The 17,240-nt window shown below is 46.3% G+C and overlaps 1 protein-coding gene across 1 annotated transcript in view; it reads left to right on the top strand.

Moving 5' to 3' along the window:
• efemp2a (EGF-like fibulin extracellular matrix protein 2a) overlaps nt 1-12,025 on the top strand; it is a 24,714-nt gene extending 12,689 nt beyond the window's left edge. The window contains exons 5-11 of the mRNA XM_087799148.1: nt 1,206-1,328; nt 1,400-1,516; nt 9,360-9,479; nt 9,554-9,673; nt 9,732-9,858; nt 11,263-11,458; nt 11,523-12,025. Of these exons, the coding sequence (XP_087655274.1) occupies nt 1,206-1,328; nt 1,400-1,516; nt 9,360-9,479; nt 9,554-9,673; nt 9,732-9,858; nt 11,263-11,458; nt 11,523-11,696 (977 nt within the window). The 3' untranslated portion in view covers nt 11,697-12,025. The remainder of the gene's footprint in view (nt 1-1,205; nt 1,329-1,399; nt 1,517-9,359; nt 9,480-9,553; nt 9,674-9,731; nt 9,859-11,262; nt 11,459-11,522) is intronic.
• The last annotated feature ends 5,215 nt before the right edge of the window (nt 12,026-17,240 follow it).

The raw sequence follows: 17,240 nt of genomic DNA on the forward strand, positions 1-17,240 counted from the left end.
GTAATGTGTTCTTAAAGTCAAAGTGTTCTTAAAGTTAAAGTGTTCTTAAAGTTAAAGTGTTCTTAAAGTTAAAGTTTCTTAAAGTTACTGGGTTCTTAAAGTTAAAGTGTTCTTAAAGTTAAAGTGTTCTTAAAGGTAAAGTGTTCTTAAAGTCAAAGTGTTCTTAAAGTTTCTTGTTTCTTAAAGTTACTGGGTTCTTAAAGTTAAAGTGTTCTTTAAGTTAAAGTGTTCTTAAAGTTACTTGGTTCTTAAAGTTACTGGGTTCTTAAAGTTAGAGTGTTCTTAAAGTTACTTGGTTCTTAAAGTTACTGGGTTCTTAAAGTTAAAGTGTTCTTAAAGTTACTGGGTTCTTAAAGTTAAAGTGTTCTTAAAGTTAAAGTGTTCTTAAAGTTTCTTGGTTCTTAAAGTTACTGGGTTCTTAAAGTTAAAGTGTTCTTAAAGTTACTTGGTTCTTAAAGTTACTGGGTTCTTAAAGTTAAAGTGTTCTTAAAGTTACTGGGTTCTTAAAGTTAAAGTGTTCTTAAAGTTAAAGTGTTCTTAAAGGTAAAGTGTTCTTAAAGTCAAAGTGTTCTTAAAGTTTCTTGTTTCTTAAAGTTACTGGGTTCTTAAAGTTAAAGTGTTCTTTAAGTTAAAGTGTTCTTAAAGTTACTTGGTTCTTAAAGTTACTGGGTTCTTAAAGTTAGAGTGTTCTTAAAGTTACTTGGTTCTTAAAGTTACTGGGTTCTTAAAGTTAAAGTGTTCTTAAAGTTACTGGGTTCTTAAAGTTAAAGTGTTCTTAAAGTTACTGGGTTCTTAAAGTTAAAGTGTTCTTAAAGTTTCTTGGTTCTTAAAGTTACTTGGTTCTTAAAGTTACTGGGTTCTTAAAGTTAAAGTGTTCTTAAAGTTACTTGGTTCTTAAAGTTACTGGGTTCTTAAAGTTAAAGTGTTCTTAAAGTTACTGGGTTCTTAAAGTTAAAGTGTTCTTAAAGTTACTGGGTTCTTTAAGTTCCTGGGTTCTTAAAGTTACTGGGTTCTTAGGGACAGGTGGTGTGAGCAGGTGTGAGACGGTGGTTGCTCGAGGGCACGGAGGCGGGAGTTTACAGGGATCGCTCTGGACTTTCTTTGAAAGCCTTCGGTGCCGGACGAGTGACGTCTTCCTAACGACTCTGGTGTTTGGACCCGGCTTGTGTTTGCTCACCTGGTTTTTATGTCCCGGACAAACACAGATGTGGACGAGTGTGAGCGCGAGGAGCACGACTGCCAGCCCAGCCAGCAGTGCATCAACACGCTGGGCGCCTTCACCTGCCAGTGTCCAGACGGCTACCGCAAGGTCGGCACGGAGTGCATCGGTGAGATCCTCGTCCGTCTCCTGGACCTCCTACAAACGATCCTGCTCATGAACGCCGTCTGCGTCCCACAGATATCGACGAGTGCCGCTACAGGTACTGCCAGCACCGCTGCGTCAACGTGCCCGGATCCTTCTCCTGCCAGTGCGAACCAGGGTTCCAGCTGGCAGGAAACAACCGGTCCTGCGTCGGTGAGTCACGACCACGTCCAAGATTCAGGGAATCATCACAAAAGATGCTCCAAGAAACATTCCACATGTTCAGACAGGATGTTCTGACGGCTGAGGTTCTAGCAAATGTGGAAATGAACTAAGAAGTTACTGTGTTCTTAAAGTTAAAGTGTTCTTAAAGTTACTGGGTTCTTATAGTTACTGGGTTCTTGAAGTTACTGGGTTCTTAAAGTTACTCGGTTCTTAAAGATAAAGTGTTCTTAAAGTTAAAGTGTTCTTATAGGTACTGGGTTCTTATAGTTACTGGGTTCTTGAAGTTAAATGTTCTTAAAGTTAAATTGTTCTTAAAGTACTGGGTTCTTAAAGTTACTGGGTTCTTATAGTTACTGGGTTCTTAAAGTTAAATGTTCTTAAAGTTGAATTGTTCTTAAAGTAACTGGGTTCTTAAAGATAAAGTGTTCTTAAAGTTAAAGTGTTCTTAAAGTTACTGTGTTCTTAAAGGTAAAGTGTTCTTAAAGTTAAAGTGTTCTTAAACTTACTGGGTTCTTAAAGATAAAGTGTTCTTAAAGTTAAAGTGTTTTTAAAGTTACTGTGTTCTTAAAGGTAAAGTGTTCTTAAAGTTAAAGTGTTCTTAAAGTTACTGTGTTCTTAAAGTTAAAGTGTTCTTAAAGTTACTGGGTTCTTATAGTTACTGGGTTCTTGAAGTTACTGGGTTCTTAAAGTTACTGGGTTCTTAAAGATAAAGTGTTCTTAAAGTTACTGGGTTCTTTAAGTTACTGGGTTCTTAAAGTTAAAGTGTTCTTAAAGTTACTGGGTTCTTAAAGATAAAGTGTTCTTAAAGTTAAAGTGTTCTTAAAGTTACTGTGTTCTTAAAGGTAAAGTGTTCTTAAAGTTACTGTGTTCTTAAAGTTCAAGTGTTCTTTAAGATCAGGGTCTGGATTAAGAAGGTTTAAGGGATTTGTGACTTGTATGGCCTCAAACTGCTGCCGTCAAAACGCCTCCTAGTGGTTGAGATATAAATATACATTTATATGTATTTATCAGACGCTCACTCTTAACCATTCACACACACACTGATGGGAGTAGGCCGCGACGCACCAGCTCACCTTCAGCAACAATCACAATGAAGTGTGTTTCTCAAGGACACAACGAGACAACGTTATCTGGAGCGGCGACTAATGCTCTTCTTTCATTTTCTACCCTTTCTTCTACTCTTCTTTCCTTTTTTATCTGTTTCCTCCCTTCTTGCTGCTCTTCCCTTCTTTCTTTCTCTACTTTTCCTTTCTTCTTGTTGCTCTTCCCTCTTTTCTTCTTTTTGGTCTTCCCTCTTTTCTTTTCTTCTTGTTGCTCTTCCCTCTTTTCTTCTTGTTGGTCTTCCCTCTTTTCTTTTCTTCTTGTTGCTCTTCCCTCTTTTCTTCCTATACTTTTCTTTTCTTCTTGATGCTCTTCCCTCTTTTCTTCCTCTACTTTACTTTTCTTCTTGTTGCTCTTCCCTGTTTTCTTCCTATACTTTTCTTTTCTTCTTGATGCTCTTCCCTCTTTTCTTCCTCTACTTTACTTTTCTTCTTGTTGCTCTTCCCTCTTTTCCTCCTCTTCCTTTCTTTTCTTCTTGATGCTCTTCCCTCTCTGTCCTCTAATTTTCCTTTATTTTTGCTGCTCTTCTCCTCTTCCTTCATCTACTTTTCATTTCCTTTTTGCTGCGCTTCTTTTCTTTCTTACTAAATAGAGTGAATAGATGTGGAATGAGCTCCTTGGAGGAGGTATGCAATATATTTTAAATATATATGTATACATATACAAATATATATATATATATATATATATATATATATATATATATATATATATATATATATGTATGTATATGTACTATCAAGACAAACCAGCCTTGTGTGTTTGGTCGTGGGCTGAAGCTAAACGTTGACGCACATATGAAGTTTATTTTAAGTTCCTCTGCTCGTAGATCCACTTGTCGTTATTATCCAGGGAAGCGAACAAACAATGCTGCCTCTGTAGCATTTCTGGTCATGTGCCACCACAGACTTCAACTCGCAACCCCTGGATCAGAGTCTCCGCTCTCTTGTGGCGAACTGCCTCCAACACTGGCTACTTTCTGCTCCGTGCATATGGAGAGCGTGGAGCGCTGCCACGGACCAGGCATGAGTTGTGCGTCGCTGTGAAGCCTGAGTTGTGCGTCGCTGTGAAGCATGAGTTGTGCGTCGCTGTGAAGCATGAGTTGTGCGTCGCTGTGAAGCCCGAGTTGTGCGTCGCTGTGAAGCAGGAGTTGTGCGTCGCTGTGAAGCAGGAGTTGTGCGTTGCTGTGAAGCCTAAGTTGTGCGTCGCTGTGAAGCCTAAGTTGTGCGTCGCTGTGAAGTAGGAGTTGTGCGTCGCTGTGAAGCCTGAGTTGTGCGTCACTGTGAAGCCTGAGTTGTGCGTCGCTGTGAAGCATGAGTTGTGCGTCGCTGTGAAGCAGGAGTTGTGCGTCACTGTGAAGCAGGAGTTGTGCGTCGCTGTGAAGCCTGAGTTGTGCGTCGCTGTGAAGCAGGAGTTGTGCGTCGCTGTGAAGCCTGAGTTGTGCGTCGCTGTGAAGCAGGAGTTGTGCGTCGCTGTGAAGCCTGAGTTGTGCGTCGCTGTGAAGCAGGAGTTGTGCGTCGCTGTGAAGCATGAGTTGTGCGTCGCTGTGAAGCAGGAGTTGTGCGTCGCTGTGAAGCAGGAGTTGTGCGTCGCTGTGAAGCATGAGTTGTGCGTCGCTGTGAAGCAGGAGTTGTGCGTCGCTGTGAAGCAGGAGTTGTGCGTCGCTGTGAAGCCTGAGTTGTGCGTCGCTGTGAAGCCTGAGTTGTGCGTCGCTGTGAAGCCTGAGTTGTGCGTCGCTGTGAAGCATGAGTTGTGCGTCGCTGTGAAGCAGGAGTTGTGCGTCGCTGTGAAGCATGAGTTGTGCGTCGCTGTGAAGCCTGAGTTGTGCGTCGCTGTGAAGCAGGAGTTGTGCGTCGCTGTGAAGCCTAAGTTGTGCGTCGCTGTGAAGTAGGAGTTGTGTCGCTGTGAAGCAGGAGTTGTGCGTCGCTGTGAAGCCTAAGTTGTGCGTCGCTGTGAAGCCTGAGTTGTGCGTCGCTGTGAAGCAGGAGTTGTGCGTCGCTGTGAAGCAGGAGTTGTGCGTAGCTGTGAAGCATGAGTTGTGCGTCGCTGTGAAGCAGGAGTTGTGCGTCGCTGTGAAGCAGGAGTTGTGCGTCGCTGTGAAGCAGGAGATGTGCGTCGCTGTGAAGCAGGAGTTGTGCGTCGCTGTGAAGCAGGAGTTGTGCGTCGCTGTGTAGCAGGAGTTGTGCGTCGCTGTGAAGCAGGAGTTGTGCGTCGCTGTGAAGCAGGAGTTGTGCGTCGCTGTGAAGCAGGAGTTGTGCGTCGCTGTGAAGCATGAGTTGTGCGTCGCTGTGAAGCAGGAGTTGTGCGTCGCTGTGAAGCCTGAGTTGTGCGTCGCTGTGAAGCAGGAGTTGTGCGTCGCTGTGAAGCAGGAGTTGTGCGTCGCTGTAAAGCCTGAGTTGTGCGTCGCTGTGAAGCATGAGTTGTGCGTCGCTGTGAAGCAGGAGTTGTGCGTCGCTGTGAAGCAGGAGTTGTGCGTCGCTGTGAAGCAGGAGTTGTGCGTCGCTGTGAAGCAGGAGTTGTGCGTCGCTGTGAAGCATGAGTTGTGCGTCGCTGTGAAGCAGGAGTTGTGCGTCGCTGTGAAGCCTGAGTTGTGCGTCGCTGTGAAGCAGGAGTTGTGCGTCCCTGTGAAGCCTGAGTTGTGCGTCGCTGTGAAGCAGGAGTTGTGCGTCGCTGTGAAGCAGGAGTTGTGCGTCGCTGTGAAGCATGAGTTGTGCGTCGCTGTGAAGCATGAGTTGAGCGTCGCTGTGAAGCAGGAGTTGTGCGTCGCTGTGAAGCAGGAGTTGTGCGTCGCTGTGAAGCATGAGTTGTGCGTCGCTGTGAAGCAGGAGTTGTGCGTCGCTGTGAAGCAGGAGTTGTGCGTCGCTGTGAAGCAGGAGATGTGCGTCGCTGTGAAGCAGGAGTTGTGCGTCGCTGTGAAGCAGGAGTTGTGCGTCGCTGTGAAGCAGGAGTTGTGCGTCGCTGTGAAGCCTGAGTTGTGCGTCGCTGTGAAGCCTGAGTTGTGCGTCGCTGTGAAGCCTAAGTTGTGCGTCGCTGTGAAGCCTGAGTTGTGCGTCGCTGTGAAGCCTAAGTTGTGCGTCGCTGTGAAGCCTGAGTTGTGCGTCGCTGTGAAGCAGGAGTTGTGTGTCGCTGTGAAGCCTGAGTTGTGCGTCGCTGTGAAGCATGAGTTGTGCGTCGCTGTGAAGCATGAGTTGTGCGTCGCTGTGAAGCCTAAGTTGTGTGTCGCTGTGAAGCATGAGTTGTGCGTCGCTGTAAAGCCTGAGTTGTGCGTCGCTGTGAAGCATGAGTTGTGCGTCGCTGTGAAGCAGGAGTTGTGCGTCGCTGTGAAGCAGGAGTTGTGCGTCGCTGTGAAGCAGGAGTTGTGCGTCGCTGTGAAGCCTGAGTTGTGCGTCGCTGTGAAGCAGGAGTTGTGCGTCGCTGTGAAGCATGAGTTGTGCGTCGCTGTGAAGCAGGAGTTGTGCGTCGCTGTGAAGCAGGAGTTGTGCGTCGCTGTGAAGCAGGAGTTGTGCGTCGCTGTGAAGCAGGAGTTGTGCGTCGCTGTGAAGCAGGAGTTGTGCGTCGCTGTGAAGCATGAGTTGTGCGTCGCTGTGAAGCAGGAGTTGTGCGTCGCTGTGAAGCCTGAGTTGTGCGTCGCTGTGAAGCAGGAGTTGTGCGTCCCTGTGAAGCCTGAGTTGTGCGTCGCTGTGAAGCAGGAGTTGTGCGTCGCTGTGAAGCAGGAGTTGTGCGTCGCTGTGAAGCATGAGTTGTGCGTCGCTGTGAAGCATGAGTTGAGCGTCGCTGTGAAGCAGGAGTTGTGCGTCGCTGTGAAGCAGGAGTTGTGCGTCGCTGTGAAGCATGAGTTGTGCGTCGCTGTGAAGCAGGAGTTGTGCGTCGCTGTGAAGCAGGAGTTGTGCGTCGCTGTGAAGCAGGAGATGTGCGTCGCTGTGAAGCAGGAGTTGTGCGTCGCTGTGAAGCAGGAGTTGTGCGTCGCTGTGAAGCAGGAGTTGTGCGTCGCTGTGAAGCCTGAGTTGTGCGTCGCTGTGAAGCCTGAGTTGTGCGTCGCTGTGAAGCCTAAGTTGTGCGTCGCTGTGAAGCCTGAGTTGTGCGTCGCTGTGAAGCCTAAGTTGTGCGTCGCTGTGAAGCCTGAGTTGTGCGTCGCTGTGAAGCAGGAGTTGTGTGTCGCTGTGAAGCCTGAGTTGTGCGTCGCTGTGAAGCATGAGTTGTGCGTCGCTGTGAAGCATGAGTTGTGCGTCGCTGTGAAGCCTAAGTTGTGTGTCGCTGTGAAGCATGAGTTGTGCGTCGCTGTAAAGCCTGAGTTGTGCGTCGCTGTGAAGCATGAGTTGTGCGTCGCTGTGAAGCAGGAGTTGTGCGTCGCTGTGAAGCAGGAGTTGTGCGTCGCTGTGAAGCAGGAGTTGTGCGTCGCTGTGAAGCCTGAGTTGTGCGTCGCTGTGAAGCAGGAGTTGTGCGTCGCTGTGAAGCATGAGTTGTGCGTCGCTGTGAAGCAGGAGTTGTGCGTCGCTGTGAAGCAGGAGTTGTGCGTCGCTGTGAAGCAGGAGTTGTGCGTCGCTGTGAAGCAGGAGTTGTGCGTCGCTGTGAAGCAGGAGTTGTGCGTCGCTGTGAAGCAGGAGTTGTGCGTCGCTGTAAAGCCTGAGTTGTGCGTCGCTGTGAAGCATGAGTTGTGCGTCGCTGTGAAGCAGGAGTTGTGCGTCGCTGTGAAGCAGGAGTTGTGTGTCGCTGTGAAGCCTGAGTTGTGCGTCGCTGTGAAGCAGGAGTTGTGCGTCGCTGTGAAGCCTAAGTTGTGCGTCGCTGTGAAGCAGGAGTTGTGCGTCGCTGTGAAGCAGGAGTTGTGCGTCGCTGTGAAGCATGAGTTGTGCGTCGCTGTGAAGCATGAGTTGTGCGTCGCTGTGAAGCAGGAGTTGTGCGTCGCTGTGAAGCAGGAGTTGTGCGTCGCTGTGAAGCAGGAGTTGTGCGTCGCTGTGAAGCAGGAGTTGTGCGTCGCTGTGAAGCCTAAGTTGTGCGTCGCTGTGAAGCATGAGTTGTGCGTCGCTGTGAAGCCTGAGTTGTGCGTCGCTGTGAAGCAGGAGTTGTGCGTCGCTGTGAAGCATGAGTTGTGCGTCGCTGTGAAGCAGGAGTTGTGCGTCGCTGTGAAGCAGGAGTTGTGCGTCGCTGTGAAGCATGAGTTGTGCGTCGCTGTGAAGCAGGAGTTGTGCGTCGCTGTGAAGCCTAAGTTGTGCGTCGCTGTGAAGCAGGAGTTGTGCGTCGCTGCGAGTCAGAGCCAGGGGTCCGCGGGGGTCGACAGACAGGAAGTCAGCAGATTCCTCGCGAGAACAGCTGCCTGCAGATCCAGGGAAGCGTGAAGCTTACGTAACAATCCAAGATGGCCGCCAGCGTCACACAGGTTTAGAACCAACAACCTGGTCTCACCTGCACATTACGAGTCACTGACACGACACATACCTCTGCCGAGGAGATCGTTGCCTCGACTCACGTTCTCTGCTCAGGAACTGAACCTGCAGAACGTTTGTGATCAGACGTGAAAATGAAGTGATGACTATGTTGTGAAGTGAAGAGAGAGAACCGTCTGCTCATCTTGTTCTCCTCCTTTTTCTTTTCCATTTCTCTGCTTTTTCCCTCTTCTTCACTTTCTTCTTCAACTCTTCTGTTTTTACATGATCTACCTTCGTCCACTCTTTTATTTTCCTCTTCGACCTGCTTTTCATTCACTCCTTTCTTTTCCCTTCATTTTCATTTCTTCTTGCTGTTCTTCTCCTCTTTCTTCCTCTACTTTTCATTTCTTCTTGCTGTTCTTCTCCTCTTTCTTCCTCTACTTTTCATTTCTTCTTGCTGTTCTTCTCCTCTTTCTTCCTCTACTTTTTCATTTCTTTTTGCTGCTCTTCTCCTCTTTCTTCCTCTACTTTTAATTTCTTCTTGCTGTTCTTCTCTTCTTTCTTCCTCTACTTTTCATTTCTTCTTGCTGTTCTTCTCCTCTTTCTTCCTCTACTTTTAATTTCTTCTTGCTGTTCTTCTCTTTCTTCCTCTACTTTTAATTTCTTCTTGCTGTTCTTCTCTTCTTTCTTCATCTACTTTTAATTTCTTCTTGCTGTTCTTCTCTTCTTTCTGCCTCTACTTTTCATTTCTATTTGCTGCTCTTATCCTCTTTCTTCCTCTACTTTTCATTTCTTTTTGCTGCTTTTCTCCTCTTTCTTCCTCTACTTTTCATTTCTTCTTGCTGCTCTTCTCCTCTTTCTTCCTCTACTTTTCATTTCTTTTTGCTGCTTTTCTCCTCTTTCTTCCTCTACTTTTCATTTCTCTTTGCTGCTCTTCTCTTCTTTCTGCCTCTACTTTTCCTTCCTCTTTGCTGTTCTTCACCTTTTTCTTCATCTACTTTTCATTTCTTCTTGCTGTTCTTCTCCTCTTTCTTCATCTACTTTTTCATTACTTCTTGCTGCTCTTCTCTTCTTTCTTCCTCTACTTTTCATTTCTCTTTGGTGTTCTTCTCCTCTTTCTTCCTCTACTTTTCATTTCTTCTTGCTGCTCTTCTCTTTCTTCCTCTACTTTTTCATTTCTTCTTGCTGCTCTTCTCCTCTTTCTTCCTCTACTTTTTAATTTCTTCTTGCTGCTCTTCTCCTCTTTCTTCCTCTACATGCTGTTGCTCCTCGTTCTTCTTGATCTTCTCCTCACGAAAGAAGATAAATCCATATATTCTATAAGTCTCTGCGGGTCCAGAGAGGTTCTGACTGAGGTTCTGTGACAGACGTCAACGAGTGCGACATGGGAGCTCCGTGCTCTCAGCGCTGCTACAACACTTACGGGACGTTCCTCTGCCGGTGCGACCAGGGCTACGAGCTCGGACCTGATGGCTTCGCCTGCAAAGGTAACGCCTCGCTGGACTCACCTGCGAGACCAGAGTCACTCAGACTGTAAGCACCTCTGATCGTGTCCCGTCAGACATCGACGAGTGCAGCTTCTCCAGCTACCTGTGCCAGTTCCAGTGCGTCAACGAGCCCGGGAAGTTCTCGTGCATCTGCCCCGAGGGTTACCAGCTGCAGGGCTCGCGGCTGTGTCAGGGTGAGGCTCAGCAGAGCAGGTCTGGGGTCTCAGGTCACGAGCTGATGTTCCTCTGCAGACGTGGACGAGTGCGAGACCAGTGAGCACCAGTGCTCGGAGGAGCAGACCTGCGTCAACATCCACGGGCGCTACCAGTGCGTGGATTCCAACCGCTGCCAGGACCCGTACATCCAGGTGTCCGACAAGTAAGAGAAGCACGTGTTCTGACAAAAACTGCACATTTTTCCGGCCCAGTTGAACGAAAACGTGTTCTGGCGTTCGGCCCGGAATACAATCCACTCCTCATTGAGTCCATTTATTTTTCCACACGACTTTCACTGGCGTCTCTGGAGCAAAAAGAAAACTATTAGAACAAGTGCTGTAACATGTGCGGGTGTTTACGATCAGCGGTCGATCTGTGTTTCTTCGGTTCCTTTTTTTTTTAAAGATAAAATGGCTTCTCTTTAACATTTCTACACAAACACATTAGCGCCGTCTGCTGGCCACTTTACGAACTGAAGGAGGAAGATTTTTGACTTGAGTCACCAGGAAATAAAATAATGTTTTATATTTTTAATTTTGTAACGTTTTGATTTATTATTCTTACACAGATATTATGACTCTGTATTTGATTCAATTTAATATAAGTTACATCTTGTTTTATTATATATATAATTTTAAAAAAATCACATTAATACTAACTTGCTCCATTTAATTTATATTTATTTTTAAATAATACTTCTATTGTAGGTAATTATCTCCTTCACAATTATGGTTTTCTATTTTATCCCAAAATATATATATATATATATTATTTTTAAATATAATTGTTATACTTTTTTTTAAATTTACAATTATATTCATATATATATATATATCTATATATATAAATATATATATATATATATATATATATATGTAAATAATATTTGTAATAATAATAACAAACCATGAGATACACATTTATATTATATTTCAAGTTGTGTTGTCACAAGTAGTTGTGTTAAATATTTAAGCTTAATATATAAAATTAATTGTATTGTTTAAATATAGAATTTATATTCATATTTCCTTTAAACAAAACATATTTTTCTAGTCATTGGAAAAGTTGAGAATTTAAAATCCAAGGCTTAACTAGAAAAGAAGCGCAGACCTCTGCCAAGCAGCCCATTGTGACTCATATAGTGATTTTATTATTTTACTTTTAGTTTTATCAATTCAATTCAATACCTTTGAAATGTTATATGAATTCAAATAAGCAGGACAGCAGGTGGCAGTAGCAGAACTCACTCGCACAACACAGTAGAAACTGAACATCAAACGGTGACGATATAAAAAGGTAGATTTGTTCCTTTTTTATTCAATCAAAACTCAGGGCTTTTAACTTCAATTCAAATAAAAAACGTTTCTTTTTAACATTTAAACAAAAATGGGCGACTTAATCCCTTTTTAATTGATTCAAACAGATTCTCTTTGAATCTTTTTTTTAGGATTAACCTTCTTAAGGAAACATACAAACATTGTTTGTGTGAGTTTGTCAACATCTTTGATCTTTTCCAAGATGGCCGCCTCTCAGCCCACACACTTTGACCTTTGGTTTGTGTCGCCAGTCGCTGCGTGTGTCCGGTCAACAAGCCCGCCTGTCGAGATCTGCCCTTCTCCATCGTCCACCGCTACATGAGCATCACCTCGGAGCGCTCGGTTCCCTCCGACATCTTCCAGATCCAGGCCACCAGCGTGTCCCCGGGCGCCTACAACACCTTCCGCATCCGGTCGGGGGACGAGGGCGGAGACTTCTACATCCGGGTGAGATCCGCCGCCGCCACGCTTTCAACGATGGCATCTCACTGACGCCACTTCTCGTCGGCAGCAAATCAATAACATCAGCGCCATGTTGGTTCTGGCCCGCGCCGTGTCGGGCCCGCGCGAGTACACGTTGGACCTGGAGATGGTGTCGGTCAACCCTCTGCTCACCTACCAGAGCAGCTACCAGACCAGCTCGGCGCTCAGACTCTCCATCTACGTCGGGCCGTACGCCTTTTAACCGCGGCGGCGAGGAGGCGGAGTCGTGGAGGCCCGACGCCGACCCATGAAAGCAGCTCAACCGGTCACTGTGACGTCACTGATTTTGTCCTTCTGATTTGAAAACATTGACCCGGTCCAGCCACCGTCAAAGAGGGGGGGAGAGGGGGGAGGCGAGGGGGAGGAAACCTCTCCTCTGTGACACATTTCTGCCTCTAGGTGCAGTGACTCACATCCTGAGTCTCACTGCACTTATCTTTGGTCACTTCCTGTCTCGTTCAAGTCTCCCCCGTCTCCCCCGTCTCCCCCGTCTCCCCCGTCTCACCCGTCTCCCCCGTCTCCCCCGTCTCCCCCGTCTCCCCCGTCTCCCCCGTCTCCCCCGTCTCCCCCGTCTCACCCGTCTCCCCCGTCTCCCCCGTCTCCCCCGTCTCCCCCGTCTCCCCCGTCTCACCCGTCTCCCCCGTCTCCCCCGTCTCCCCCGTCTCCCCCGTCTCACCCGTCTCCCCCGTCTCACCCGTCTCCCCCATCTCCCCCGTCTCCCCGTCTCCCCCATCTCCCCCGTCTCCCCCGTCTCCCCCGTCTCCCCCGTCTCCCCCTCACCCCGATTTCTGCGTCTCTGCTGTCTGTAGTTTTCTCCCCCGTAGATGATGTACTTTGTGTTGTTTGAAATTTGAACTCGAAATAAAACTATACCTTTTCACTTCCACCTGTCACCGTCACATCTGGTCTGATTCGGACGGTGGGAGGAAATCAGAGTTTTCTCGAACCGCTCACAGAAAAGGAAACTCAAGCCGATTATATTCATTTCACCCGGAACGTATTGACGTAAGACGACCTCAGGGTCGGACTGAAGGTCGTTTCATAAAATCTCTTTTAAAGAAAACAAATGAAAACAGTTATTTTTGTTTTCACGTGGCTTTATTCACGTTTTTGTCAATGTTTGTCCACATTATTTTAATCATATGCACAAGTTATCGCTGTTTAAATTCAATATATTGATGCTAACGCTAACGCTAATGCTAATCAAGGTCACGGATTGGTTCCGCTGGATCACTCGGGCTTGTGGTTACGATCATAAATCAATATTGATGAGCGTTTATCTCTTAGCTCAGCATTTTTGTTTTCATATCCTCCAAAATATGTATTTTATTCTTGTGAAATTTGATCCTATTTTTATTTCTCTAATACATATGAGAATTTTAACATTTTGACAAAACCATTTTTATTTCATTATATTTTACGGATATTTTTAACGATTCCCATCATTTCTCCCACAACAATGTTTTTTATATTTGAATAATATAAATAAAGGTATTATCGTAGCTATCTTTGTTATTGTTTTATAATAATAACAGGTAAATCCCACACAGGTGAGTGAACTATTGACACAACACTATGGAAGTAAACCAGTGGCGTCAGAATATTGAAAGGTCGAATTCATTTCAATTATTCAATATTTGCCTTTTAAATTCAATTAAAATAAAAACAACCTTATGATTTCCCTTTTCGTGATCATAAAACAAAGCAAACATCAATTGAGACTATATTAACAGTTTATAATCATTCTTTTAAAATATATTTCGACATCACACTGTTGTGAAAGAGTTCGGACGAATGTAAATGTTTATATTTGACATCAATTAACACAAATACTTTATTAACAGAGACGATCTAGTTTGAAACCTCATGAGAGGAAGTTACAAAAAATACCTACTTGGACGTTGACATGTACAACTACGTTGACATGAAGATCTCTCAGGAGGGACCACCAGTTAGAAGATCTCTCAGGAGGGACCACCAGTTAGAAGATCTCTCAGGAGGGACCACCAGTTAGAAGATCTCTCAGGAGGGACCACCAGTTAGAAGATCTCTCAGGAGGGACCACCAGTTAGAAGATCTCTCAGGAGGTTACCACCAGTTAGAAGATATCTCAGGAGGGACCACCAGTCAGAAGATCTCTCAGGAGGGACCACCAGTTAGAAGATCTCTCAGGAGGGACCACCAGTTAGAAGATCTCTCAGGAGGGACCACCAGTTAGAAGATCTCTCAGGAGGGACCACCAGTTAGAAGATCTCTCAGGAGGTTACCACCAGTTAGAAGATCTCTCAGGAGGGACCACCAGTCAGAAGATCTCTCAGGAGGGACCACCAGTTAGAAGATCTCTCAGGAGGGACCACCAGTTAGAAGATCTCTCAGGAGGGACCACCAGTTAGAAGATCTCTCAGGAGGGACCACCAGTTAGAAGATCTCTCAGGAGGGACCACCAGTTAGAAGATCTCTCAGGAGGTTACCACCAGTTAGAAGATCTCTCAGGAGGGACCACCAGTCAGAAGATCTCTCAGGAGGGACCACCAGTTAGAAGATCTCTCAGGAGGGACCACCAGTTAGAAGATCTCTCAGGAGGGACCACCAGTTAGAAGATCTCTCAGGAGGGACCACCAGTTAGAAGATCTCTCAGGAGGGACCACCAGTTAGAAGATCTCTCAGGAGGGACCACCAGTCAGAAGATCTCTCAGGAGGGACCACCAGTTAGAAGATCTCTCAGGAGGGACCACCAGTTAGAAGATCTCTCAGGAGGTTACCACCAGTTAGAAGATCTCTCAGGAGGGACCACCAGTCAGAAGATCTCTCAGGAGGGACCACCAGTTAGAAGATCTCTCAGGAGGGACCACCAGTTAGAAGATCTCTCAGGAGGGACCACCAGTTAGAAGATCTCTCAGGAGGGACCACCAGTTAGAAGATCTCTCAGGAGGGACCACCAGTCAGAAGATCTCTCAGGAGGGACCACCAGTCAGGAGATCTCTCAGGAGGGACCACCAGTTAGAAGATCTCTCAGGAGGGACCACCAGACAGAAGATCTCTCAGGAGGGACCACCAGTTAGAAGATCTCTCAGGAGGGACCACCAGTTAGAAGATCTCTCAGGAGGGACCACCAGTTAGAAGATCTCTCAGGAGGGACCACCAGTTAGAAGATCTCTCAGGAGGGGCCACCAGTTAGAAGATCTCTCAGGAGGGACCACCAGTTAGAAGATCTCTCAGGAGGGACCACCAGTTAGAAGATCTCTCAGGAGGGACCACCAGTTAGAAGATCTCTCAGGAGGGACCACCAGTTAGAAGATCTCTCAGGAGGGACCACCAGTTAGAAGATCTCTCAGGAGGGACCACCAGTTAGAAGATCTCTCAGGAGGGACCACCAGTTAGAAGATCTCTCAGGAGGGACCACCAGTTAGAAGATCTCTCAGGAGGGACCACCAGTCAGAAGATCTCTCAGGAGGGACCACCAGTTAGAAGATCTCTCAGGAGGGACCACCAGTTAGAAGATCTCTCAGGAGGGACCACCAGTTAGAAGATCTCTCAGGAGGGACCACCAGTTAGAAGATCTCTCAGGAGGGACCACCAGTTAGAAGATCTCTCAGGAGGGACCACCACTTAGAAGATCTCTCAGGAGGGACCACCACTTAGAAGATCTCTCAGGAGGGACCACCACTTAGAAGATCTCTCAGGAGGGACCACCAGTTAGAAGATCTCTCAGGAGGGACCACCAGTTAGAAGATCTCTCAGGAGGGACCACCAGTTAGAAGATCTCTCAGGAGGGACCACCAGTTAGAAGATCTCTCAGGAGGTTACCACCAGTTAGAAGATCTCTCAGGAGGGACCACCAGTTAGAAGATCTCTCAGGAGGTTACCACCAGTTAGAAGATCTCTCAGGAGGGACCACCAGTTAGAAGATCTCTCAGGAGGGACCACCAGTTAGAAGATCTCTCAGGAGGGACCACCAGTCAGAAGATCTCCCAGAAGGGACCACCAGTTAGAAGATCTCTCAGAAGGGACCACCAGTCAGAAGATCTCTCAGGAGGGACCACCAGTTAGAAGGTCTCTCAGGAGGGCCCACCAGTTAGAAGATCTCTCAGGAGGGACCACCAGTCAGAAGATCTCTCAGGAGGGACCACCACTTAGAAGATCTCTCAGGAGGGACCACCAGTCAGAAGATCTCTCAGGAGGGACCACCAGTTAGAAGATCTCTCAGGAGGGACCACCAGTTAGAAGATCTCTCAGGAGGGACCACCAGTTAGAAGATCTCTCAGGAGGGACCACCAGTTAGAAGATCTCTCAGGAGGGACCACCAGTTAGAAGATCTCTCAGGAGGGACCACCAGTTAGAAGATCTCTCAGGAGGGACCACCAGTTAGAAGATCTCTCAGGAGGGACCACAGGTCACACCAGATGAAGGTGTAGAGGATCATGGGTACATGGTGAGCAAAGACACTTTGACTGTTCATCTGAAGCTTCTTCTTCTGGACCTGTCTGGACTCTCGTCAGGTGAAGCAAATGTTCTTCATACTCTTCAGAAACACTTCATCACCTCCTCCCATGTTTTTCATACTCTATGAAAGTCTATGGCTGGAGCATCCGAGGAACAATGAGTTTTTCCTCCACAAGTCTTCACGATGACAAACCAAATGTGAGAAGTTCCTGCTGACACTAACATCAGGTTTATTTTAAAACCATTATTGCGAAACATTTCAACAGTGTTTCCTGATGTTTATCGCCGTCACTGTCGGTTGACACGCGAGTGTTTCTACCTCTTTCAGTGAGAGATCAGATGATGAGCTCGACGAGTTTCAAGACCAGCAAAGACACGCGACTCTTCATCAACTTCTTCGCCCCTGAAAACACGCCGGCGTTCGTTCTCATACGTGCATCTGACTGTTTCCTCCGACTGGAATCATTCTCGTCAACTGTTGTTCAAGAGGATCTTAACACTAAATAAAGTTGAACATCTTTCCTCTGATGAAGTGAATTTTTGATCATTTTCACCGATTTACTGTTTGTAACCGTGATTCTTAGAGATCCGTCTTTTTCTGATGCCGGTCGTTGTTGAACCTCCATGTTCATCTGACGAGTTAAAGATGAATTTATGAATGTGTTTGAATCTTTTTTTCATACAACAAACACATGGTGTGTGTGTGTGTGTGTGTGTGTGTGTGTGTGTGTGTGTGTGTGTGTGTGTGTGTGTGTGAAGATAAATGAACCATAATTATGTTTCATCATTTCTTCTCCTCCTGCACTGAATGAATCTCAGTCAGAGTCAGAGTCTATTGTCGTAGTTCAACCAAATGAAGGTTCATCATCCAGACGGTGCACATGACGACACGTAAGTAAAAATATCAAAGAAGGTTAAAAAGAAAGCAGCAGAGGTCAGAGGTCAGAGGTGTTTTAATATTGTCTCGTTATTAAAAGTGATTTTTTTTCAAGGTGCTCTGAGATGTGAACAAATGTCTTTATTGATCCTTATTTGTGTTTATTCACTTCACGAGGGGTAGAAACTGATCCTGAGTCTGTTAGTGTTCGAGGGACCTGAAGCGTCGGAGGGCGGCAGGTGAACAGGTGAACAGGTGAACAGGTGAACAGGTGAGGAACAGGTTAGCAAGGGTTCAGGATGTTGGAGGCAGCCAGAGGTCAAGATGTCCTTCAGGGTGGGCAGAGGTCAGTCTTGATGACTCTCTGTAGTTCTGTCCTGTCGCTGTAGTAACATATGGTTCTCCAGGAGGACAACACACTCTGGG

Source organism: Callionymus lyra, chromosome 9 (assembly GCF_982586985.1).
Source record: "Callionymus lyra chromosome 9, fCalLyr1.hap1.1, whole genome shotgun sequence".
Classification (NCBI taxonomy): domain Eukaryota; kingdom Metazoa; phylum Chordata; class Actinopteri; order Syngnathiformes; family Callionymidae; genus Callionymus; species Callionymus lyra.